Genomic DNA, 27,429 nt, shown 5'->3' with positions numbered 1-27,429 from the left:
GTAAGTTGGTAGGTTCTTGATTAGTCAAGGCGTCAAAGGTTACAGGAGAATGGGGTTGAGAGGGTTAATAAATCAGCCGTGATGGAATGGTGGGGCATTCTTCTCCTATATCTTATGGTCTTATATGTGGGATTGCATCATGAGCTAGATGGGCTGAATGGCCTTTTTAAATGTCAGAAGGAAATATGGAAGAAATGCCAGTGGTTTGATGAGAGGCTGACTGTGAGACTCTGTGGCTACTTGTTTTACAGCATGGAAAGTCTCGGAGCCATGTTTAAGACCGGTCTGTACATCAACGACCTCAGCATGCATGACTCCAGCCGGGACCTGGTCCTCGCTGGGACACAGCAGTCTGAGGAGCTGAAACGAGCTCTGATACAGGCAAGGGGTGTGTGTGTGTGTGTGGGAGAGAGAGAGAGAAAGAGTGTGGGGGAGGGAATATGTGTGAGTGAGAGTGTGTGGGAGAGAGTGTGTGTGTGGGAGAGTGTGTGTGAGAGAGAGTGTGAGACAGAGTGCGTGTGAGTGAGAGTGTGTGTGAGTGAGACAGAGTGTGCGTGAGTGAGAGTGTGTGTGTGGGAGAGTGTGTGTGTGGGAGAGAGTGTGTGTGTGGGAGAGAGTTTGTGGGAGAGAGTTTATGTGAGAGAGAGTGTGTGTGGGGGGGGAGGGAGGAGAGTGTGTGTGGGAGATATAGAGAGATAAATTTGACTTTAATTGCTGGCGAAACTACAGTAAGACAATTCCTGGACTGTTACGCTGCCAATGTGATTTGAGGAAAGGAGAGCATATGTTTCTCATACAGACACCATGGAATTTCGGGGTCTCACGTATGTGAATGTGTAAGTGTGTGTGTTTGTCTTTGTGTGTGAGGTTTTATGTGAGTGGGTGTGTAATTAAGTGAAGGAGTGCACGTGATCTTGTGAGTGCATTGAGTGTGCGTTTGTCTCCACTGTTTTGTGAGATACTGTTTCACTTCAGGAGCAGAAAAAGTCTAGCAAGCTGGAGGAGAGCATGAAGATGCTGGATTACGAGATGAAAAAGACAGACGACCTCCTCTACAGAATGATTCCCAAACCTGTGGCCAAGAGTCTGCGCAAAGGAGTGCCCTCAGTCAACACCTGCGAAGTAGGTCTCATTTCTGCACCTCCCTCCACTGGCTCTCAGAGCTGTCCGTATGAATCAGCACGAGCCTGGTCTGGAACCTACTACTCATCTGTTTGTCCAGATGCTGCTGAAATGTGAGAGTCTCTGCCTCAGACAGCAGGCAGTAGGTTCCAAGTCCCATTCAGCCTCTGGGAGAAAAAATACACCTCACCCCACACTTTACACCCCTGCCTTCACTCTCTATCCCCACAGCACCCACCAGACCTCCCCACACCCGTCTCTTCCCACCCCTCCCCATTCCCCAACCCCTCAGTCGCCTCCCCCATTCCCTCATTCCCTGACCCCCTCACTCCCAGAACCTCACCACGCTCCCTGACCTCATGTTGCCAATGGAGGTGGGGCTGTACTGGTTCTAACCTTGGGTGATATCCCTGGGTGAGTATTGGAAGGGTGAGTGGGAACATTTGGGGACGATGACCACAACTCAATAAGCTTCACAGGATAAAGATAATCCGGACGTGAAGCCTGGATCTGGGGAAGGGCATATGAGGGGACCTGTGGACATAAGATTGGAGTGGTGACTTAAGAGTGTTAAGTCTATACTGCCACAACGGAGTAGTAGGATTAAGGATTTTTACTGAATCATGTTATCTGTGGTATACACAGGGCAACTTACGGTTCCTGAGCAACGAACCAACTCTGACGAGACCAAAAAATGTGCATATTCGGAAGCCCGCGCAAAAAAAAAGAGTGCCTTCCACGCAATTGGTCTCCCGATCAATTCACCGCGCAATCAAGCCGCCGTACGCACACTTGCCATATTCTCGCAATCCATCCAATAGAGTTCAGAGGGCAAATCTTCTTTAGAGAAGCTGGTGTCTTTCTAAAGTTAACTGGTGAGAGCTCAGTGGTAGGGAAGTTATCAGAAAATACCCTGCAGGGCAGATTAAATAACACTTGGATAGTCCAGGGTTGATCCGGAATGGTGTTGTGGGAGATCCTGTCAGGATAATCTGATTGAATTGTTTTGAAAATGTAACAAAATATATTGATAACATGGTTGATGTTGTCTATATGGACCTCAGTTAGGCATTTAGCAAGATCCCAATGGAAGGCTAGTCCAAAATGTCAGAGACCATAGGGTCCCAGGCAAATCAGCTCAGTAGACCCAAAATTTGGTTGGTAATGGGTAAGGGTGAAGGGCTGTTCTATGGGTAGAAATGTGTGGAGCACAGGGATCCATCCTGGGACCTGGCAGATGATCTGGATGTGAATGTAGGAGGTGTGATGAGGAGGTTTACAGATGGCGAGGAAGGTGGTCTACAGTAATGTGATGATATGGATCCACTGGAACTTCATTCCCGGTAGGTGCATTTTGGGATGTCCAATGAGGCCAGGATACAGTCCAGGAATGGTGGGGCCCTCAGATGTACTGAGGAACAGAGGGACACTGGAGTTCAAGGCCATTGATCCTTAAAGGTGGCAGTACAAGATGAGAAGGTATCTGGATACCTACCTTCATTCATTGGAGTGTACACGAATGGGCCATGAGATTATAACTTTAGAAGAGACTTGGACAGGGTTTAGAGGATGTGGGTGAATGTGGGCAAAAGGTGCACCTTGGTCAACATGGAACCATTGGGCTGAAAGGCCTGGTCCTGTTCCATAGCTACAGCTGGAGTGTTGTATGATCACACTCTGGGAAGGAGGTGACTGTGCTGGAGAAGGGACAGACTGCAGAGGCTGGTTTTGTCTTTGCTGTACTGGAGGAGGTTCAGGAGGGACCTGGTGTGGGCTATGAGAGGCAGGCATAGGGTTTGCCCAGAATGGAAATGTCAAACCAGAGGGTACAGGTTTCAGGTAAGGGCTTGAGTGGAGATCTGAATGAGAACCTGTCCTCCCAAAGGGGGTGTGAATCAGGAACCTGAGGGAGCAGTGGGGCCAGAGACTCTTACAACGTTTCAGGAGTATCTGGAGAAGCCTTGAATTATCAAAGCAGAGAACATATGGACCTGGAGCTAGCTAGTGAGTTGAGGATGGATGAGTACTTCATGCAATTTGAATGGGTTTATTATTGTCACATGTACTTAGATACAGTGAAAAGCTTGTCTTGCATACTGTTCATACAGATCAGATCATTGCACAGTGCATTGGGGTAAAACAAGGCAAAACAATAACAGAATGCAGAATAAATTGTAAAAGCCACATTGAAAGTGGAGTGCAGGTAAAGTACAAGATCAAAATGAGGTCAAGAGTCCATCTTATCATACAAGAGGTCCGTCCAAGAGTCTGATAACAATGGGGTAGAAGTTGTTCTTGACCCTGGTGGTGCGTGCTTTCAGGCTTTTGTATCTTCTGCCTGGTGGGAGAGGGCAGAAGAGAGAAGAGAGAATGTCTGGGGTGGTAAGCATAGACGTGGTGGACCAAAGGACTTGTTTCTTTGCTATGTGGCTGTTTAACTCCTTAGGACTCTTGAGAGCTACTTTCCTCAGGCTTGTGTTCGACTTCACTGGAACAAATTAACCAACCAACGATGGACAGGTCAGAATGGGAGTAGGCGGCAGGAACAGTCAGCTTGGTCAGCACTGTGGACTGGATTAAGGTCACCCAATCTGCAGTTGCTGTCTGCAACACTGAGAAGGCCGCACTGTGAACAGTGAACACAGCCTGTGCCACTAACACGTGCCTGGTCAAATGCTAGGGAACCGCATGTGAGATGTCCCTCTGTCTTATGATGTGGTGGAAGAGGGATGCTGAGGGATGGAGCAGGACACAGAGAGGTGACGAGGGTGATGGTGTGTGTGTGGGGAGGGGGGCCACTGTTTGATGCTGATTAATGTCCTGCTTCAGGTATTCCCGGATGTTACCATCCTGTTCAGCGATGTGGTTGGCTTTACTCGGATCTGCAGCCACATTACCCCGATGCAGGTGGTGTCGATGTTGAACACGATGTACACGCTGTTCGACACCCTGAGTGAGAAGCACAGGGTGTTCAAGGTCAGTGCAATCAAAAGGCCAGTTCAGTGCTGTTGTGGAGGGGGGGCAGGTACAGTCATAGCACAGATAGACACACCCTGTCTGCTGTGCACCAATGCAGCCACATTCCCTTCTCCCAAACAGAACTGGCTCTGCCCCTGGCAAAGTGTTTCACTCACCTGTTCGCACAGATACTGTGCCTCGGGGGTTAACGCCTGTAATTTCAGTGCACAGTTCACACGTGTTTGCTGGTGGTACACCTGTGGTTAGAGTATGAAAACATTGGGCTGTTACCTGGCTCTGATCCCAGGAGATTTGGGAGTAACTGACTCCGATCCCAGACGATAAGAAGTGACTGGGTTAGGTTCCAGTAGAGTTTGGGTTGGATCTCTGGAGGCAGAGTGTGACGGGGAGTGATTTAAGCAGACAGGATGGGAGTGGCAACGCTAGGAGATAGGGTGTGTCACAGAGGACTCCCAGCAGAAGGGTGGGAGATGGAAGAGTGGAGAGGAGGTGACTTGGAGAGATCTGAATGGACGTGATGATACTGTTTGTTCACTGTGGCTGGGGTTTGATCTTTGATGCCAGATAATAGGGTTGCACTCCTGCAGATGAAGGGGCACAGGGAGTGATCTCATTCAATGGGGTGTGACAGGGATCGATTCCAATTGTAGCGATAGATTGAAATTATCCCAGTAGTGTGTGATCAAGCTCTGCTGGATTGTATGTGACTACATGATGATAGGGTGGGTACAAATATGATGGTGGTAGGTGGGAGGAGCCTGGGATTGATCATAGTGATGGTGAAACATCCAAGGAGACAATGTGCCATGCAGTTTGTTCCCAGTACATAGTGTGAGACTGCAAAAGAGCCCAGTGGAACTGGAATTGGATTATTATTGTCACGTGTACCGAGATAGAATGAAAAGGTCATCTTGCATACTGTTCATTCAGATCAAACCATTACACTATGTATTGAGATAGTACAAGGTAAAACAATAACAGAATGTAGAATAAAGTGTAACAGCTACAGAGAAAATGCACCACAGTCAGACAATAAGCTGCAAGATGATAATGAGTTAGATGCTGAGATCAAGAGTCTGGAACAGCTGCAGGTGAGACACATCTGAATCGATAGTGTGACCATGAGACATCTCAGTTTATATGGTGAGACTGGCACTGAAGCCATCAGCAGATTGTTCTGAACAGATCGAGCGTTAGAGTTCCAGTGTCATACAACACGGTTTGGCTCTCTGAGAATGCCAACCGCGAGGTACTGATGCATGACAATCCCATCGCCCAACATTCAGCTGTGCCAACTGATTCCAGTGCTGATCTGAGTTAAGCTTGTGAGAGTGTGTGTCTGACTGTGCCCGTAGGTAGAGACCATCGGTGATGCGTACATGGTGGTGGCAGGCGTCCCCGAGAAAACCAAGTTTCATGCCCATAACATCTGTGACATGGCACTGGATATGGTCCGGTCCATTGACCACCTCAAGGACCCATCCACAGGGAACAACATCCAGATCCGTGTTGGTGAGTATCTTATCTCTGGTGGGCTGGTTGTACAGAAATTGGTGGACCTGGAGTTGCGGGCAGTTTGGGGTATTGTGGTCCTGTGGACAAGCAGGGCGGTCGGTTCAGTTGAATGAGGCCGTGTCACTCTGCAGAGGATGACAATGAACATACTTTATTTTGAGGGAGCAGCCGTTGTGTCTGGCACGTATGAATGGGTGGGAGCAATGTTAACAGCCATGTTGCATTCAAGGACTCATCTTCTCAGTATTATTTTTACTTGTGCAGTTTGTCTTTCTGTACACATTGTTTGTCAGTCTTTGTTTTTCATAAAATTCTATTGTATTTCTGTTCTATTGTAAATGTCTGCAAGAAAATTAATCTCTTGGTAATCTGGTGACATGTATGTCTTTTGACAATAAAATTACTTTGAACTTTGAGAGCATTGAGAATGGTCGGGATGCTGTCTTGAGGTGGTGAAGGGAGTGCCTGTGGGATGTTTGTGTCGGTGTTCTCAGTGACAATCATCGCTCTGACTGTCTCCCCACTGACAGTCCCAGTGCAGACATGCTGTTCCCCCAGCAGCTGTACGCGGGTATCTTCCTGGGGTCCACTAAGTAGAGGGACACGAGAGCCTCTGTGGGATATGTTTCTGCTGGTGTTGGGTTGCTGTTTGATCATAAGGCCAGTGAGTACACTTCAACCATCAGTCTCAGCCGCATCCTGATGTTCCTGCTGCCACTGTTGGCAGTGTACCCTCGCACCTCCACCCAGCTACACCATCGGGGCGGTTCACCCCAAACTTTGTCCACTGCTCTCAATAAATCACAAGAAGTATGGCAATTAGCACCGAGGTAACTTAAAGCATCAACCTACCTTTGACGACAGAAAGCCGCAGTTCAGATTGCCAGTGTTTTGGCAGTAACATCATTGGTGGCCTGGCTCGTGTCATGTAGCGCTAAGGCTGTGTTAGTAGCCAGTTTCTCCAGCAGTGCTAAGGCTGTGTCAGTGCTTTCACGGGCCAGTCTGGCAGTTTCCCAGAACAGAAACGCTCAGTCTCCATAGTCGTTCGACAGCAGCTCCACACACTAGGGTGGGCCGGTGGTACAACTGTGGTACTATGTAGGCCAGATTACAGCAATCCCTCTGTGGCTTTGGTTTGGGCCAAAGATCCCAGTTTAGAAAGGTAGGCAGTGATAGTCTGTTGGCCACATTCCCAGTAAGTACTGCTAATGGGATTTGGAGGGTCATCAGTGATATAGGCATTGCACTTTGTTACCTAGGTCTAGTCCTGTCCATTGATGGATACAGTAATATACTTCACCCTTAGCACCATGTAGCAGCTTTGGAGTGGGGTTGGGGGGGGGGGCAAGTGGTTAAGGCATTGGACTAGCGACCTGAAGGTCGTGAGTTCGAGCCTCAGCCGAGGCAACGTGTTGTGTCCTTGAGCAAGGCACTTAACCACACATTGCTCTGCGACGACACTGGTGACAAGCTGTATGGGTCCTAATGCCCTTCCCTTGGACAACATCGGTGTCGTGGAGAGGGGAGACTTGCAGCATGGGCAACTGCTGGTCTTCCATACAACCTTGCCCAGGCCTGCGCCCTAGAGAGTGAAGACTTTCCAGGCACAGATCCATGGTCTTGCAAGACTAACAGATGCCTTTAAGCCGGGGGGGGAATGCAATCGTTGTAAACAGGTTCAAAGTTCAAAGTAGAATTAATATCGAAGTATGTATACAGTATACAACTTTTGAAATTAATCTTCTTGCAGGCAACACAAAGCAAAGAAACACAATAGAACCCATTTAAAGAAAACCCCCACACAACAAGAAAATTAAACACCCAAACCAATGTGTGGAAAAAAGATCGAATTGTGCAGACAATAAAAAGTAAACAAATGACATTAACCGAGTCCAGAGTCTCGGAGCCGCTGAGGTGAGTGAAGCCAAACCAGGAGCCCAATGGCTGCAGACTACAGCCGCAGAATCAGCTGTGGTTGATACCAACCCTCCAAACAGTTACATTGGCAAGTCATTCCTATGGGCAGTGCAGTTCCATGCTTCTAAATTTGTTAACAAGATCCCAATGGAAGGCTTGTCCAGCTGTTTGGGCTGCAGGGAAAGCCAACATTCATGTTAAGCCAGTGGCGCCACCGGACCAGGGAACAGGTGTCCAGTTCTTTTGTCTCACCAGTATCCAGTCTCCTGACATTCCGCAGCCAGCACCATCTTCTGGGTTCAAGTACTTGTTGATGGGAACCTTTAAGAGTGTGTTGGTGCTCGACAGTACTGCAACATGCGTCCCAGAACTATTTCATGCGGTGATGGGCCTGTTACACAGTTTGGAGTGCAGTGTATTGTGACGAGGGCCACTTTAGCTTGATTTTGTTGCGCAATTTAGCTAACCAGCATTTCAGGGCCCCGTTCTGTCCTTCTGCTGCCCTGTAAGATTGCCGGTGAGGGCAGCTGAAATGATGCTTACACTATAAGGTTTTTGTTAGTTCCTATGTAACTTCACCCATAAGGTGAGAGCTGTTATCACAAGATTTTTTGCTCAGGGATCCCAAACCTAGGTATAAATTCTCGTAATAAAATTTAGTAACAGTTACAGCATCATTTCTCTGAGTTTGTTAAGCTTCTACCCATTGAGATAATAATGCAATAACAGGTGCATAATCACAACTCATACATTTAGGTAACTACATAAAGTCCATTTGGAGATACACAATATCCTGCTGGGGGCAGGGCCCAGCGGCAGCAGATACCAAAAGTGTCTTTTGGGATTATTTCTCTGGAGGATCATGCAGTTGCTGCTACCTTTCTTGCTTTGGTCAAGAATCTGTCATTTTCAATTACAGTATACCCATTATCCTTTATAGTCCTGCACATCGTGTGTCTTAGTCCATAAAGTCTGCTCAGCCACTGACACATCACAATGTAATTGTATCACTTCATCAATGAATTTGCGAGGTGCTGGCAGCCTGATCACACTGGATGCTACGTGGCCATAAAGATCTGCTCTTGCTGCTTTAGCAACGGAGTCGGCTCATTTGTTCCCTCCAGTTATTTCATCCTTCCCACTGATAACAGCTGCATAGTTTATAACAGCAATTGCAAGTAATTGAAAAGCAGGAAAAGGTTCTGTCTTTAGAACTAAATAATAAAATAAAACAAAGTAACTAAAATATCTGGGCTCAGGACACCCGGACCCTTACGACTCAACCATTCCTTTGATTTTATTTGTGCACGCGGAGAACAGCATGGGCCCGTCATCCACATCGTTCTGAAATCTGAACATGAAACTGCTAACTTTAGACAGAAATCGGCTTATCAGTTACAAATATTGATCATTGTGAATTGTATATGTTTGAATTCCTTACTTGCAAGATCAATCACCATTCACTATAGAAGCGCTAAAGTTGAGCAAAACGGCCGATGGTATTTTGAAGTTAGTAAAGACAATAGAGCCTTGGGTACATTTCACATCCTTCCGTTATCTCATCTGTCTCTGGCACCCCTTATTGTGTAAAGGGATGCTATGTTTTAGGAAGACCGTTCTCATATCGGAGACCTCATTCGTTTGGCTTGAGTATACACTGCCACAGTCACCCCAGCCTATCTTGTCTGTAGTATGCAGAGGTGCCTTCAGTGGACCACTTCAAAGGTCTCACTTGGCTACAACTGCTGCAGGCTATACGTTGTCCAATGGGGTACTGTGGAGGTTGCCGTAAGACCAGTCCAAGACCTTGGACCAGTTCAATCCGTCCCCGCCGTTTGATTCCCCTCCCCTATCCTCAACCACTGATTTGCTCCCATCCCACCATGGTCCCAGAGTTGTGTTTGCACCACTCGGTTTGGGTGGGACAGGGATAGATTTGGTCTCGGTGACTACTGCCTTTTCCAGACAGGTGCAATCAGTTCTCACCAGAATTAAACAGTTAAAGAACAATCAACATTGCTGATCAGTTCTCATCTCCCGCATGGGCTCCTCCAATCTGCTTTTCCTCTCTCTGTGACCAGGTGTTCATTCTGGGATGGTAGTAGCAGGGGTGGTTGGCCACAAGATGCCTCGCTTTGGGCTGTACGGAGATACCGTCCACACAGCATCAGCCATGGAAAGTAACGGCAAGGTAGGCCAGGAGCCAAGACGCCTCTTCTGTCCCCCGCAAAAACTTCCATCACCCTCTGCACTCTGTCCTAGAATTTAATTCCTTCAGTCACAGAGTCACAGAGCAATACAACATGGCTACAGGCCCTTCAGCCCAACTAGCCCATGGCAACCGCAGTGCCCATCCTGCCAGTCCCAGTTTCCTGTGTTCAGCCCGTATCCCTCTGAGCCCTGACCCTCCATTTACCTATCCAAGTGTACCTGCCTCAACCACTTCCTCTGGTAGCTCATTCCATATACACATCACCCTCTGAGTGAAAAAGTTCCCCTCCAGTCCCTTTTAAATCTTTCTCCTCTCATCCTAATCCTATGCCCTTTAGTTTTGGACTCTGCTATGCAGGGGAGAGGTCTCTTACCATCCACCTCATCTACACATAATTTTAAACTCCTTAAAATTTGAAACCTAATTTTAGAAGGTCACCCCTCATGCTACATTTCAAGGAATAAAGACCTAGCCTGGCTGTCCTCTCAATAACTTGTGCCCGCTATTCCTGGCAACATCCTTGTCAATCTTTTCTGCATTCTTTCTAGTTTAACCACATCTTTCCTATAACAGGGTAACCAAGACTTACACAGTACTCCAAGTGTGGCCTCACCAACAGCTACAATGGCTAATAATTTTCCAACTCCTACACTCAATGCCCTGAGTGATGAAGGCAGTGTGCTAAATGGCTTTTTTCCTATCCTCTCTACCTGTGACACTACTTTCAATGAACTATGACTTGTACTCCTAAGTCCCTCTGTTTCACCACACTTTCCAAAATGCCTCACCTCACACTTGCCTGCATTAAAATCCATTTGCCACTCCTTGGCCCATTTCCCTAAATGATCTAGAACCCCCCTGGCCCCGTAACCTACAATAAACTTCTTCACTATCAACAACATCTCCAATTTTGTGTCATCCACAAACTTACTGATCAAGTTTTGTACATTCAAACCATTTCTATAAATAACAAATAACCAGGATCCCAACACTGACCCCTGTGACACACCACTAATCAGCAGCCTCCATTCTGAGAATCTGCCTCTGCTTCCTACCTTGGAGCCAATTGTGAATCCACCTCATTAGCTGACACTGGATTCCGTGGGCCCTAACCTTCCAGACCAGCCTACCATGGAGGGCCTTGTCAAAGGCCTTGCTAAAGTCCAAATAGACAACATCTATTGCCTCACCCTCATCTACCTTTTGGATTCATCATCATCATTATGTGGCGTATCATATGATGTGGGTGATCATGACCTTCCATCTGTCTTTAATCTGTGAAGTTCTAAAAAGCTCTCCAGAACTTTTGCCCGTCCATCCCTTGATGTAACTCATAAATGCCATGCGCTGTCGAACGCGACTTTTCCTTCCATCGATTTTTCCCGTCACTGCAAGATATTTGAGCTTCTCTTTCCTCAGAACATGTCCCAGAAATTACAGCTGACGTTTCCTGACTGATAATAGTTTTCTTCTTACTGCAGCTTTTCGCTACAATTCCTCATTTGTTACTCTGTCCTTCCATATTTTCGTCATTCTTCTCAAAAACCACATCCCATTCCCATTCCCATTCTGACATGTCTATCCACGGCCTCCTCTACTGTAAAGATGAAGCCACACTCAGGTTGGAGGAACAACACCTTATATTCCGTCTGGGTAGCCTCCAACCTGATGGCATGAACATCGACTTCTCTAACTTCCGCTAAGGCCCCACCTCCCCCTCGTACCCCATCTGTTACTTATTTTTATGCACACATTCTTTCTCTCACTCTCCTTTTTCTCCCTCTGTCCCTCTGAATATACCTCTTGCCCATCCTCTGGGTACCCCCCCCGTTGTCTTTCTTCCCGGACCTCCTGCCCCATGATCCTCTCGTATCCCCTTTTGCCTATCACCTGTCCAGCTCTTGGCTCTATCCCTCCCCCTCCTGTCTTCTCCTATCATTTTGGATCTCCCCCTCCCCCTCCAACTTTCAAATCCCTTACTCACTCTTCCTTCAGTTAGTCCTGACGAAGGCTCTCGGCCTGAAACGTCGACTGTACCTCTTCCTAGAGATGCTGCCTGGCCTGCTGCATTCACCAGCAACTTTGATGTGTGTTGCTTGAATTTCCAGCATCTGCAAAATTCCTGTTGTTTTCTGCAGTTTCAAGTCTTCCCTCATTTTGCTTTGATATTGTCCAACTTTCACTCCATATGTTAGTGCGGAATGAATGTGGCACTGCAACACTCTGAGTTCTGTACCCAAGGAAATCATGTTATTCTGTAGTATTTGCTCAAATACTCAAACATGCATTTAGCAACCCCAATCCTCCTTCTGATTTCAACATCAGCCCTACCATCAGATGTTATTGTGCTCCCTCAGTCACTGAAATTCCATGTTCGTTTAATTGCTTCATTGTTCACTTTCAGTTTGCATTTCTGTATCTCTTTCCTGTTAGTGACAACTGTACATTCAGCCTTCTTGCAGTTGATGGCCAAACCTTTCTTTGCACTTTCTTTAACAATTTTATCTAGTATTTCTTGGAGCTTCTCTTTAGAAGTAGCTATCAGTACTGTGTTGTCTGCGTACCGTAGGTTGTTCAAAGTATATGCACCAATTATCATGCCTGGAATACTGATCATTTCCTTTAGGATCTTCTCACTATGAAATTTGGATAGGTCAGGCAATGAACACAACCCTGTCTTAATCTCAACAAAATCACTTGTCTCATTTTCAACTCTCATTCCTCCTCTTGGTTTCCAATAAAAATTTCTAATGATTCTGATATAAGATATAGGAGCGGAATTAGGCCATTTGGCCCATCGAGTCTGTTCTGCCATTTCATCACGGCTGATCGATTTTTCCTCTCAGCCCCAGCCTCTTGCCTTCTACCTGTATCCCTTCATACCCTGACCAATCAAGAATCTATCAGCCTCTGCCTTGAACATACTCAATGACTTGGCCTCCACAGCCGCCTGTGGCAACGAATTCCACAGTTTCACCACCCTCTGGCTAAAGAAATTCCTCCTCATCTCCGTTCTAAAAGGACACCCCTCTATTCTGAGGCTGTGTCCCCTGTCCTAGACTCTCCCACCATAGGAAACATCCTTTCCACATCCACTCTATCAAGGCCTTTCACTATTCGATCAGTTTCAATTAGGTCACCACTCATTCTTCTAAATTCCATTGACTACAGGCCCAGAGCCATCAAAAGCTCCTCATGTTAATCTTTTCATTCCTGGGATCATTCCTGTAAACTTCTTCTGGATCCTCTCCAAAGCCAGTGCATCCTTTCTGCCTAAAACTGTTCACAATACTTCAAGTGTGGTCTAACCAATGCCTTATAAAACCTCAGCATTACATCCTTGCTTTTATATTTTAGTCCTCTCGAAATGAATGCTAACATTGCATTTGCCTTCCTCACCACAGACTCAACCTACAAATTAATTTTTAGGGAATCTTGCACAAGGACTCCCGAGTCCCCTTGCACTTCCAAATTCTGCATTTGTTCCCCACTTAGAAATTTGTCTGTGCCTTTACTCCTTGTACCAGTGCATGACCATACACTACCTGACGCTCTAGTCCATCTGCAACTTCTTTGCCCACTCTCCTAATCTGTCCAAGTCCTTCTGCAAACTCCCTGCTTCCTCAACACTACCTGCCCCTATGTTTGGATCATCCACAAACTTGACCACAAAGCCATCAATTCTGCCATCCAGATCATTAACATATAATGTGTGAAATAGGGGACCCAACACCGGCCCCTGCAGAACATTAGTAACTAGCAGCCAACCAGAAAAGGACACCTTTATTCCCACTCTTTGCCGCATGCCAGTCAACCACTGCTTTGACCATGCTAGTATCTTTCCATGCTTTAACGTCTTATGTTGGACCTTGTCAAAATCATTCTGAATATCCACATACACCACATCCACTGGTTCTCCCTCACCAGCACTAACACTTCATATCTGCACTCTGTGTAACTGCTGTCATGCTATAGCTGTTATAGAATTCGGTTTCAGTGTCGCTGTGTTATTTTTTTTTGCTGGAGTTTTAGTTGTCAGGTCAGTAACACGTTCCTGCTCTTCCCTTATTGTTTCAGGAAATGCACATACAGTCGAGTGGTGCCACGTACGAGCATCTTGTCGACAGCCCTTTTATCTTCGAAAGACGTGGGACAATAACAATTAAGGTACAGTGCCGATTGTTTCTGTACAACACGTTGGTTCACTCTGTCCTGTTGGTGACCTGGCCCGTGTGCGTTTGTCACTTGGTGACATCGCAGTGAATGGTGACATTAGTCATAGAAACACACAGCCCAAAAACAGGCTATTCGGCCCACACTATCCACACTGACCAGTGGGCATCATCTATATTAATCCCACCTACCCATAACCTCTGATAAGTGGAAAGTTCCCTGCAGTTTATCCTAATTTTAAAAACCGCAACCATGTTCCCTCCTAACCTCCTCCACTTCAGGGAGAATTCTTCAGTCTCTCCTCAATACTGAAACATCCTGGTGAATCTCTCCAGTGCTATCTTATCCTTCCCATAGTGTGGTGACCAGCCAAGGAGTACTCCTGACCAAGGTTTTATACAGTTGGAGCACAACCTCCTTGTTCCTGTATTCAGTGGTACTGTTGCCTTCCAGGACGTTTAGACTTGCACACCAACGTCTCTCTGTTTCTCAGTACCAGTACCCCCTTGCATCTATTTTTAAAAAAATAACTTGGTTGATTAGGTGGAACATTCCTATTTTGCCTCAAAATGGCCTGTAACATTATTGATTGATTCTTCTGTCAGGGGAATGTGGAAATCGAGACCTACTGGCTGAAAGGGAAGAGGGACAAGGATGGCAATGCACAGGCTGCCTGTCCACAGTTTGAGCAACAAACAATTGGCACGACAGTGTCACCCCACCCTTCAGTATCCAGCAACAAAAAGTTGGTAAGACCCTCATACCAGCAGTTACAAAAAGTGTAAATGTACAGACTGAGGATGTTTGTGCAGTGAGCAGAGTGAAAGTGATGGAGGTACATGCTTGGATACCTATCTAATGTACCTTGGAAACCTGGCTCGTGTTTACACACTGAACGGGTTGATGCCATAAACCTGAACCACTGGAGCAAGCAAACAAACTGCTGGAGGAACTCAGCAGGCCAGGCAGCATCTGTGGAGGCAAATGGACGGTCGACATTTCAGATCAGGTCCCTGCATCAGGACTGACAGTGTGGAGGGGAGATAGGGAGAGAGCAGGGTGAGACAGGCTGGAGGGAGATTGGTGGAACAGGTGAGATGTGTGGGACGATGAGCAGACAAGGGCCAGGGCTGGGTGGTCTCAGTCCTCCAGAGGAGCCCACAGTGGAGGATTGAGAACCGGAGCTGCAAGGCTGATGTCCCTTTCCCAACCCCAGGCCTGGCCTGGGAACGTGACCAGTTTTAGGAAGCACTGAAGAGCTGATTGAACGTTCCAAAGTTATCAATCAACTCCATTGGAGCATAATACCTTCCAAGGATTTTGCAGTGAATTGGCAGGCATTGTTCTGTTGTTTAAAAAGAGAAATGGGGATAATCCTGGTATCTTTACACTGGTGAGTCTCTATCGGAGGGGAAGCTATTGGAAGGAATCCTTAAGGATAAGATTTCTGAGCATGTGGAAAACCTTGGTCTAATTAGGGACTTGTGCAGGACTAGTTGTGTCTTACTAACTTGATTGAGTTGTTCTGAGAAGGTGACGAAGGTGATTGATGAGGATAGGGCTGTGGACTTTGTTTGGCGCTAAGACGTGGGAGTGGACGGTGAGTGTGGTCATTACTGGGGACTAGGTGTGAGGAGAATGTCCCGATGCTGTGGTCTCTCCTGCTGAGAGTAACAGAAGTCCCCTCCCCAGCTCACCTTTAACTGCACTCTCTCCTCTGCTGAGAGGTTTCTCCCTGGTAACAAGCTCAAAGCTGGTGACCACCATCCAGCCAATCCCTAGCAGTGACCACACTTACCACCCAGCCCACCCTCAGAACCAGTTCTCACTGGCAGCCATGTCACACGGCCTCTGTGGCTCATTGCACATGGGTGATTGAACAAATTCCTCGATCCTGCTGAGTGGGGCTCCCAGCACAGTCGTACATAGGCTATGTGGGTGTTAGTTATGCAGTACATTCAAAGTTTATAGTTCAAAGTAAGTTTATTATCAAAGAACATGTTACCATATACTCCTTGAGATTCATTTTCTTACAGGCATTTACAGGAAAAAAAGAAATAAAATAGAATTTTACTGACAAATAAAAATAATGCTAAGAACATTCATTGTAAAGAATCCTTGAAAGTGAGTCTACGGGTTGTAGAATCAGTTCAGAGTAGTGGTGAATGAAGTTAAAAGTTCAAAAGTTAAGCTACATATATATCACTGTACGTACACTACTGCTGAGATTCCACGCCGGTTCAGAAGCCTGATGTGTATAGGGTAGTAACTCTTCCTGAACCTGGTGGTGTGAGTCCCGAGGCTCCTGTACCTCCTGCCCAGTGGTAGTAGCAAGAAAAGGGCATGGTCTGGATGGTGTTGGTCGCTGATGATAGAGGCTGTTTTCTTGTGAATGTGCTGTGTGGTGGGGAGGGCTTTACCTGTGATAGACTGGGTTGTATCCACCATTTTCTGTAGACGTTTCCATTCCTGGCGTACCTGGTGTACTTGTGTTCACTCTTCAGGACACACAGCATTTAGGGTATCAGTTTATATACAGTGTCAGGCTACGTCCACACTAGACCGGATAATTTTGAAAACGCCGGTTTTGAGTAAGAACGACAGGCGTCCACACTAAGCGTTTTTAAAATTATCTCTGTCCATACTAAAACAGATATTTGGGCGAATCTACTCACGGCGGCGTTGTGCTATTTCCATTGGTCAAAAACTAGAGTACCTACAACAACAGTGAAAGAAAGTTTTCAACAATATCTTCCAGGAATACAAAGAAAACTGGGAAAATCAGACCAGACTTCCTCATTTAGATAGACAATGAAGTTGAGCTGTTTCTGCGAGTTACAAATGACTACAAAGTCAGCAAAGCAGTGGAGATGTTTAATTCCAAACAAACTATTAATGTAGACAATAAAGTAAACAACACACGCATGAAGCTGTCCTCTGCGCAAGATCAACAATTATAAAATGTTAAATGGTCAACTCGACATAGACTACCAATCCCACATCAAACCCAAACCTATTAGGAGCAGAAGAGGGCACTCAACTCAATTTGAAATACTAAGTGCCACGTCAGATGTGTACAGCAATTCATTTTCCCCCCGCACAATTAAAGCATGGAATAATCTTAATCCTACACAGTCACACAACCAAACCCAATTAAATTTAAGGCAGCTTTTCTTCTTCAAAAATCTCCTCCTTAAACCCACCCTCCGCCACCTCCAGTTTAAATTCCATGCGGAATATTTTGGAGGATCAAGAACCAAGAACAGCAGTCCGGCAGTGCTCGCGCAGTCCCAAGCAGAAGCAGAAAAAGCATTGTTGTTGTGGTGTTGTCATAACAACGTTTTTAAATCTCTCCGTTTAACCCGTCCACACTACAACGCAAAACAATCGTTTTCAAATTTACACACTCTAGAGAGTGTTTTCGAAAATCTCCGTTTTGGTGGGAGGATGAAAACGCCGTTTCAGTGTGGATGGAAGGTTAAAACGAACAGAAAAAGCTTTGTTTTCAAAATTATCCGGTGTAGTGTGGACATAGCCTCAGTAGGTGTTTCCCTTCTCCAGGTGAATTGATTACTAAGTTGATGTGTTTTCCCAATGCTCCATGACTAGATCTATTTTTGTTTACGGTGATTGCCAGCGGAATGTGTCCATTCTCGTTCACTTCCTGCCTGGCTGTTCGCAGATAATTTATCATCATTATCTGCTCCAGCTTTGTTGTCCTTGCCCTTCAGGTAAATCTCAGCACTGTGAGAGAAGATGAGACAGTGAAATCTGAGAGCCCGCAACAAATGAAGGTGGGATCATCAACCACATCGCTGGTGAAGACACCAGAGGATTTCAGCACCGATGAAAATTCTTCAACCAAGGTAAAGAAAAAACACTGGAGGAATGAAAAAATATGGAGCCTCAGAACACAAACAAGTATCACAAAGCAGGAGGGTTGAAATTCTCTTGCTGATGGCCAGTTCCAAGTAAATCTGTGTGGAGTCTGCACACTTTCAGCTGCTCAGCTATCTTCCCACATCTGACTGGACGTCTGCTCCACAGGGATATGTACTGCGACCTCTGCTGTTTGTGATGTATATAAATAACTTGGATGAAAATATAGATGGGTTGTTTTGTAAGTTTGCAGATGCCACAAAGATTGGCACAAACTCAGAATAGCCAACCCTTTAAAACTGAACTGAGAAGAAATATCTTTAGCCAGACAATGGTGAAGCATTGCCACAAAGGGCTGTAGAGGCCAAGTCACTGGATGTATTTAAGGCAATAATTGATAGGTTCTTGATTTATAAGGGAGTTAAAGGTTATGGGGAAAAGGCAAGAGAATGAGGTTGAAAAAATCAGCCATGATTGAATGTCAGGGCAGAATCAATGGGCTGAAAAGCCTAATTCTGCTTCTCTATCTTATGGTCTTTTCTTAAGGTGAAGTTGTGGATACTGAAGAAGGCTGTCAAATGATACAGCGGGATATCAATCAGTTACAGATATTGGAGTAGAAAGGGCAGATGGAATTTAATGTGGGCAAGCCTGAGGTGTTGTACTTTGGGAGATCAAAAGTAAGGAGAAAGTATAATGGCAGGACCCTTAACACCATAAGACATAGGAGCAGAATTACGCCATTCAGCCCAGAGTCCACTCCACCATTCCATCATGGCTTCTTCATTATCCTCCTCAACTCCATTCTCCTGCCTTCTCCCCATAACTTTTGACGCCCTGACTAATCAAAAACCAATCAACCTCCAATATACAAACGTGAGAAAATCTGCAGATGCTGGAAATCCAAGCAACACACAAAATGCTGGAGGAACTCAGCAGGCCAGGCAGCATCTGTAGAAAAAAGTACAGCTGATGTTTTGGGCCGAAACCCTTCACCAGGACTCCAACACACCCAATGACTTGACCTCAACTGCCACCCGTGACAATGAATTCCACAGATTCATCACCCTCTGGCTAAAGAAATTCCTTCTCATCTCTGTTCTAAATGGATGTCCCTCTATTCTGAGGCTGTGCCCTCTGGTCCTAGACTCCCCCACTATAGGAGACATCTTTTCCCAATCTGTCTAAGCCCTTCTGGAGACTCCTCACTTCCTCAACACTACCTGCCCCTCCACCTATCCTCATATCGTCCTCAAACTTGGCCACAATGCCATCAATACCTTCATCCAAATCATTGATATACAACATAAAAGTAGCGGTCCCAACACTGACCCCTGAGGAACATCACTAGTCACTGGCAGCCAACCAGAAAAGACCTCCTTTATTCCCACTTTTAGCCTCCTGCCAGTCAGCCAAGTTTCTATTCATGCTGGTATCTTTCTGTAATACCATGAAATTACAGGAGTTAGTGTTAAGCAGCCTCATTAATGTTAACTGCATCGATGTATAGAGTGATCTAGGAGACCAAGTGCATAGCTCTCTGAAGATGTCCTCACGAGTAGATAGGGTGGTAAAAAAGAGGCTTGCCTTCATTGTCACTACCGTGTGCGGTTCTAGTCACCCTGCTGCAGGAAAGATGTGCAGGCTTTAGAGAGGGTGCAGAATCCAGGATTCTGCCTGGTTTAGAGGGCATGTGCTATAAGGATAGGCTGGATAAAGTGGGTTGTTTTCTCTGGGAGGCCGACGGGAGGGGAGTTTGTTTGTAAAATTATGGGAGGCATAGATAAATTGTCAGAACCATTCTTCTATGATGGAAATGTCAAATGGTAAAGGATAGAGCTTTGAGGTGAGGGGGGGGGGAAGTTTAAAGGAGATGTGTGAGGCAAGTTCTTCACACACAGAGTGTTGGGTACCTGAAATGCATGGCTGGTGGAGGTGGCAAATACGATGGTGGTGTTAAGACATACACATGAATAAGCAGAGAATAGAAGGGCATGGACTATGAGCAAGCAGAGGGATTCATTTAATTTAGCATCACTTCCAGTACAGACACTGTGGGCCGAAAGGCCTGTCCTGATCTATGTTCTACTGACGGTGCTAATACTGTGGAGTGATTCACTACCTGTCTATGACAGCAGTAATGCTATGAAATGATTTGCCCTTAGTTTCCACTGGTAGTGGTACTGAAGCTGTGCCATACTGCGTCACTGGTGCCTGTACCGGTCCTTATGCTGTGTTATCTCTGCTGCTCCACAGGGCTATCACAAAGAGTCTTTCCTGGAGAAAGTGTCGGAGGAAACAGCTGAAGCGCATGAACACCCTCTCTTTGCTTCTCCAAGGAGGCCTCAGGCGCACCCTCTGGCCATGTTACGGGATGGTGCAGGCTCCACCCGCACCCAGTTCTGCCAACTGGTCTGATTGTTCACCGCACCCTGCTTGAGCCCACCTTTCCAGCCTGGCATTGGACTGACATGCATTAGGTTTGATAAGCTTGGGACACTCCCCGTGGCAGCTCCTTGACCTCGTTACTGTTAATTCAGAGTTTTTGGAATATTCCCCATGTGAAATTGTCTTTTCCCTATGTGATTATGTAGATAATTTTATCTTTAGGCCAGGCTTTGCTTTATTTTGAATAATAAAGTAGCTGAAGTAGTGTTGCAACTTTGGTGATCTGTTCTTCCAGGATTTTTCAAGCATGCACAAACCTCATTCAAGTTGTTGTTATACACACCAGGGTGCAATGAAATTCCTTGCTTGTGCAAAGCTCACAAAGATAACCGTGTACATGGTAAAAATAAATACAGGGAGAAGCACGAAACAACAGAAGGGCAAAGAAATGATAGTGACAGTAACAGAAGAGGTAGAGTTAAGAGTTCAAAAATGTGGCAGCACCATGGGAAGGGAATGGAAAGGAGATAACTGGTTCAGGAGTCTGTTCTTGAGTTTGGTCATCCAGGCTTTCAAACAGCTTTATCTTCTCTCAGAGAATGAATGGCCAGAATGGCAGGCGTGCTTAACAATACTGTTAGCCTTCCTGAAGCAACAGACCTGAAGATCAATGGGATAGAGGGAAGTGATGAACCTGTGAGGGAGAGGATAGTGTTTATCTCTCTCTCTGCAGGTTCCATTGGTCCAGAACATACCGGGCTGAGATGCAACCCATCAGGAAACTTTCTATAGCACATCTGTAGAAGTTCGAAAGGATCTAGTAGACATGCTTAATCTTCTCAGATGCCTATGAAAGTAAATATACTGATATGCTTTCTTGACCACTGCGGCAGTGTGAAGAGACCAGGTTGAACTACTGGTGAGATGGATGCCCAGGAACGTGAAGCTGTCGATATCTCTACAGCAGTGCCATCAGTAGGGACAAGGTTGTGTTCACCACTGCGCTTTCCTAGTTCAACAATCAGCTCTTTCATCTTGCTGATATTAAGGCCCAAGTAGTTGCTCTAACATCAGAACACAAGATTCATGACCTCGTTCCTGAACTCCATCTCATCATTGTTGTTGATCCTGCCATAACAACATCATCAGCAAACTTATTGGATGCTGTATCTAGCCACACAATCATATGTGTACAGGGGCACCGAGCACACAGTCCTGGGCAGCACTGTTTTGAGGTTCAGCACGGATGAGATGATAACACCAATTTTATCTGGCTGAGGTCTGCCAGTCGAGAAATCCTTGCAGTGTGTTTGTGAACATCAACCATTAGACCTGGAATCTTTTATCACAATACCATTATGATATGGATAATCAAAGCCAAGTTTGTATGTATAGAAACACAAGTACACGTGTACAATGAAAAACTTACTTGCAGCATCACAAGCATATAGCACTGTATAAGCAGCATTCAGAAGAAAAACAATAACTTATATACAATTTTTACAAGAAAGAGCACAATTAGAATAAAAGAAACAAAGTCCATTTTAATGCAAAGTGGTTAAATTGCTTGTAGTGTTGCCAGACTGTAGTGATTAAGGTTTTGCCAATTAGTTCAAGAAACGAATGGCTGAAAGGAAGTAGCTTTTCTTGAAGCTGGTGGTGTGGGACTTCAGGCTTATGTATCTCTTGCCCAATGCTAGTCCTGAGAAGATGGCATGGCCTGGATGGTGGGGATTCTTGATGTCTCCTTCTTGAGGCAGCACCTCCTGTAGACATTACCTATGGTGGAGATGGATATGCCCGAGATGTATTTGGCAGAGTCCACTAGTCTCTGCAACTTCTTACATTCCTGTGCATTAGAAATGCCGTACCAGATCATGGTGCAACTGGTCAGGACATATTCAGTAGTACATCTGTAGAAGTTCATTAGAGTGTTCGGTGACAAGCCGAATCAACTTAGGAAGTAAAGACCTCTGGGTGGCTGGAATCACATATGCCAGTTGGGCAACTTTCCAATGGCACAGCAGGAAAAGGTGAAGAAGTTGCGTAAAGTAGGTAGATAATGCAAATAGCTAACTGGGCAGAATTTCCACATGAAGGCTGTCTTCATTACCAACAACATACCACACTCACAGAAGCCCAGTGCAACAATAAACCTCCAGGATAAACCTGTCCCTGAAACTCCATTCACAGAGGCTTAACAACACAGAATGTCGCTGCTGCTTGGAGTGTGGATTTACACTGAAGCACAGTCATGCCCAGGAACTGAAAGGGCTACTCACACCATGACCCCTGGTGGTGATGGCAAATCTGTGCAGGGCCATCGAACACATGAACCAGGCCAGTGCCATTCAGTTGAGCATCAATCACTAATAACTTTAGGGTGAGAGGAGGAAATTTTAAAGGAGATATGTGGGCCATCAGGGAGCAGAATTAAAGAGATGTGTAGAGAAATCACAAGTAGTGGGCAATATTTTTAAAGATGCTTCTCTTCAGTTTTCACCAATAAAATGATGCCAAAGAAAAACTGAAAGTGAGTGGTAACATCTCAGTCCATCTGCAAATTAGCAGGGAGAAGGTATTGACAGCTTTAAAGTGCATAAAAGTGGATTAATCCCCAGGGCCTGACCAAATGCATCCATGGGCATTATGGGAAGCTAGTGAAAATAAAAATTGTAGAGGCTCTTGCAGCTAAATTTGTTTCATTTTTCACCACAGGTAAAATTCCAGAAGAGCTAATATTGCACCATTATTTAAAAAGGGCAACAGAAGGCAACTGAAAAAGCCTTAAGGAGGGAAAATATTAAATATGAAAGTGGGCTAGCCAATAATATCAAGGAGAATACCAAGAGTTTTTTTTTTCAGATATTCAGTATAAAGAGTTTAAAGAGAGGAGAGAATAGATATTGGACCCCTGGAAAATGGCACTGGAGAGATAGTAATGGGGGGGACAAGGAAATGGCAATGAACTGAATCATTATTTTGCATCAGTCTTCACTGTGGAAGACATTAGCAGGATGTCAGATGTTCAAGAGTGATAACAGGCATAAGTGAGTGAAGTTTTTTGAATTGAACTGTATTTATTACTTACATCCTTCACATACATGAGTAAAAATCTTTGTTACATCTCCATCTAAATGTGCAATTATAGTAATTTATAATAAATATTATCTACAACAGGATGGTCAATATAAGATAGAAATACAGTTGCGTCAGCATGAATTAAGCAGTCTGATAGCCCAATGGAAGAAGCTGTCCCGGAGCCTGTTGGTCCTGGTTTTTATGCTGCGATACCATTTCCCAGTTGGTAGCAGCTGGAACAGTTTGTGGTTGGGTTGACTTGGGTCCCCAATGATCCTTTGGGCCGTTTTTACACACCTGTCTCTGTAAATGTCCTGAATAGTGGGGAGTTCACATCTACAGATGTGCTGAGCTGTCCGCACCACTCTCTGCAGAGTCCTGCGATTGAAGGAAGTATAGTTCCCATAGACAAGTCACCTGGACCAGATGGACTACACCCTGGAGTTCTGAAAGTGGTAGCTGAAGGAATTGTGGAAGCATTAATATATTAATAATATTTCAAGAATCAACAGATTCTGGCATGGTTCCGGAGGACTGGAAAATTGCAGATGTCACTCCACTCTTCAAGAAGGGACGGAGGTGGAAGAAAGGAAATTATAGGCCAGTTAGCCTGACCTCAGTATTTGGGAAGATGTTGGAGTTGATTGTTAAGGATGAGGCTTTAGGGTTCTTGGAGGCACATGATAAAATAGGCTGAAGTCAGCATGGTTTCCTCAAAGGAAAATCTTGCCTGACAAATCTGTTAGAATTCTTTGAGGAAATAACAAGTAGGATAGACAAAGGAGAATTGGTGGGTGTTGTGTACTTGGATTTTCAGGACTCTGACAAGGTGCCGCTCATCAAGCTGCTTAGGAAGTTAAGAGTCCATGGTATTACAGGAAAGATACTAGCATGGATAGAGCATTGGCTGACTGGCAGGAGGCAAAGAGTGAAAATAAAGGGAGCCTTTTCTGATTGGCTGCTGGTGACTAGGGGTGTTCCACAGCTGTGAGTATTGGGACTACTACTTCTTATGTTGTATGTCAATGATTTAGATGATGGAATTGATAGTTTGTGATCAAGTTTATAGAACATAGAATAGTACAGCACAGTGCAGGCCCTTCGGCCCACATTGTTGTGCCAACCCTCAAACCCTGCCTCCCATATAATGCCCCCACCTTAAATTCCTCCATATACCTGTCTAGTAGTCTCTTAAACTTCACTAGTGTATCTGCCTCCACCACTGACTCAGGCAGTGTATTCCACGCACCAACCACTCTCTGAGTAAAAAATCTTCCTCTAATATCCCCCTTAAACTTCCCACCTCTTACCTTAAAGCCATGTCCTCTTGTATTGGGCAGTGGTGCCCTGGGGAAGGGGCGCTGGCTATCCACTCTATCTATTCCTCTTATTATCTTGTACACCTCTATCATGTCTCCTCTCATCCTCCTTCTCTCCAAAGAGTAAAGCCCTAGCTCCCTTAACAGACATCCCACCTCTCCCGGAAGTTCCGGGAGTCTCCCGCATTTTAATAGCAGCTCCCTGACGCCCGCAAATTATATAAAATATCCTGGAAATGAGAGGGAGATTGGGAGCGGGAGCGAGAATGAGAACAGGAGCGAGATCAAGAGTGGGAGCGAGATCGAGAGCGGGAGCAAGAGCGAGCATCCTGATTGGTCTCTCTTTGTGCTAAGTAGACCTATCAGTTTTCTGTGTGGGCGGGCATTAGTAATGATCTTTCAAGAATCAATTGAATCTACCATGGTTCCATGGACCGGAAAATTGCAAAAGTCACTCCACTCTTCAAGAAGGGAGAGAAGCAGAAGAAAGTACATTATAGGTCAGTTAGTCTGACCTCAGTATTTGGGAAGATGTTGGAGTTGATTGTTAAGGATGAAGCTTTGGGGTTCTTGGAGGCACATGATAAAATAGGCTGAAGTCAGCATGGTTTCCTCAAAGGAAAATCTTGCCTGACAAATCTGTTAGAATTCTTTGAGGAAATAACAAGTAGGATAGACAAAGGAGAATTGGTGGGTGTTGTGTACTTGGATTTTCAGGACTCTGACAAGGTGCCGCTCATCAAGCTGCTTAGGAAGTCAAGAGTCCATGGTATTACAGGAAAGATACTAGCATGGATAGAGCATTGGCTGACTGGCAGGAGCCTAAGAGTGAAAATAAAGGAGGCCTATTCTGATTGGCTGCCAGTGACTAGTGGTGTTCTGCAGGGGTCTGTGTTGAGACCGCTTTTTTTTAACGTTATATGTCAATGATTTGGATGATGGAATTGATGGCTTTTTGGCCGAGTTTGCAGGCAATACGAAGATATGCAGAGGGGTAGATAGTGTTGATGAAGCAGGGAGGCTGCAAAAGGACTTGGACAGATTAGGAGAGTGGGCAAAGAAGTGGCAAATAGAGTAGTGTCAGGAAGTGTATGGTTGTGCACTTTGGTAGATCCAAATCTACAGATCTACCAAAATTTCTTCCAAGCTATGGAAATTTGTGTGGAATGGTAGCAGATGGAATTTAATCCAGACAAGAGTAGTCAAGTTCTTTTGAGAAGTCAAATTCTGGTAATGCATGTAAAGAAAGTCATGGAATCATACAGCTTGGAAATAGGCCCTTCAGCCCAACTGGTCCATGCTGACCAAAATGCCCATCTGAGCTAATCCCATTTGCCCAAGCTTGACCCATATCCCTCCTAAACCTTTCTTATCCATGTACCTGTCCAACTGTCTTTTAAATCTTGTTAATGTACCTGCCTCAACAGCTTCTTCTGACAGCTTGTTCCATATACTAACCACTGGGTGAAAAGGTTACCCCTTACGTTCGTATTCAATCTCTCCCCTGTCACTCTAAACCAATACCTCTAGTTCTTGATTGCCCAACTTGGGTAAAAGATAGTGCACATTCACCCCCACCGATGCCCCTCAAGATTTTATACACCTCTATAAGATCACTCCTCATATTCTGCAATAGTCCAGTGAAAGTAGTCCCAACTTGCTGAACCTCTACCCATAATTCAGGCCTTTGAGTGCTGGTGACATCCTCGTAATCCTCCTCTGCACTCGTTTCAGCTCAATAATGAACACAAATTTCTAAATACTGCCTCTCCAACAACTTGTACATGGTTCTCTGAAAGTGGTATCACAGGTGGACAGAGTGGTGAAGATGGCTTTTGGCACATTGGCCTTCATCATTGGTTGTAGAAGATGGGATGTTATGTTACAGCTGCACAAGTTGTTGGAGAGGTAGTATTTGGAATATTGTATTCAGTTTTGGTCACTCTCTACCTGTGATGCCACTTTCAGAGAACCATGTACTTGTACTCCTCGGGCCTCTGTTCTACATTTGAATTCATTTTGAACCATGCAACCAGGTATGCCCCGGTAATGCATATATTTATCCTGCATAACCCCTTTCTCCTCAGCTTTCCACACTATGGTCACTCTTTCCTCTTGTACCATTTACTCACTATCCAGGGCAATTGTTTTATGACTATGGACCGACACCAGTCAGACCTGTACTATCAGATTCTCATGTGTGAAGCTCTGCTCATTTCACTGGTGGACCATCACCACACCAAGTGTCAGCATCAGAGCAAATATTGCATTCCAGAATTCGGGGTCCCGACTCTTAGCCATCATCTCTCTTACTTTGATGGGGTCTGGATCCTGATCCCTCAAGCTTGCCAAATCCTCCTGCTGCGCTTTAATCAATTTACATGTTAAGGTGATTTGCTGGGATTCAGCTTTGTTCATTCAAGGTGGCATTCTGCTGTGTCACTTCCTCATTGCTCTGCTATCCTTATCCGTATGAAAGTCCATAAGGTCGTATCCTTACTCTCTGTCTGTTGAGTTAGGTGTTTGGTGGGACAGATCACAGTAGAAAAGTATTGGGTAAACAGACATGGGAAGGGATCCAGGTTATGGAGGACCAAGTACTCCATAACGTGGTACATAGAGCTTAGAAAAATAGAGGGCTATATGGTAGGGAAATTCTATGCAGTTTCTAGAGTAGGTTACATGGTCAGTACAACATTGTGGGCTGAAGGGCCTGTAATGTGCTGTAGATTCTATGTTTCTAAGTAACTAAGTGGAGAAAATTGAAGGGATATCCAAGAGAAACCAGATATATTCCAGTGAAACTGCAGTGCCCGCACCACCGAATGCAGGAAGGCAGGTACT

General features: G+C 45.3%; 1 protein-coding gene across 1 annotated transcript in view; it reads left to right on the top strand.

Moving 5' to 3' along the window:
• LOC140191671 (soluble guanylate cyclase 88E-like) overlaps positions 1–20,448 on the top strand; it is a 193,070-nt gene extending 172,622 nt beyond the window's left edge. The window contains 9 exon segments of the mRNA XM_072249293.1: positions 252–381; positions 976–1,122; positions 3,952–4,098; positions 5,457–5,613; positions 9,615–9,724; positions 13,823–13,912; positions 14,524–14,667; positions 17,650–17,784; positions 20,054–20,448. Coding sequence (XP_072105394.1) covers positions 252–381; positions 976–1,122; positions 3,952–4,098; positions 5,457–5,613; positions 9,615–9,724; positions 13,823–13,912; positions 14,524–14,667; positions 17,650–17,784; positions 20,054–20,215 — 1,222 coding nt within the window. The 3' untranslated portion in view covers positions 20,216–20,448.
• Positions 20,449–27,429: the final 6,981 nt, after the last annotated feature.

The sequence above is a fragment of the Mobula birostris genome, chromosome X (assembly GCF_030028105.1).
Source record: "Mobula birostris isolate sMobBir1 chromosome X, sMobBir1.hap1, whole genome shotgun sequence".
NCBI lineage: Eukaryota > Metazoa > Chordata > Chondrichthyes > Myliobatiformes > Myliobatidae > Mobula > Mobula birostris.
This window is presented reverse-complemented; position numbering and strand designations above follow the sequence as displayed.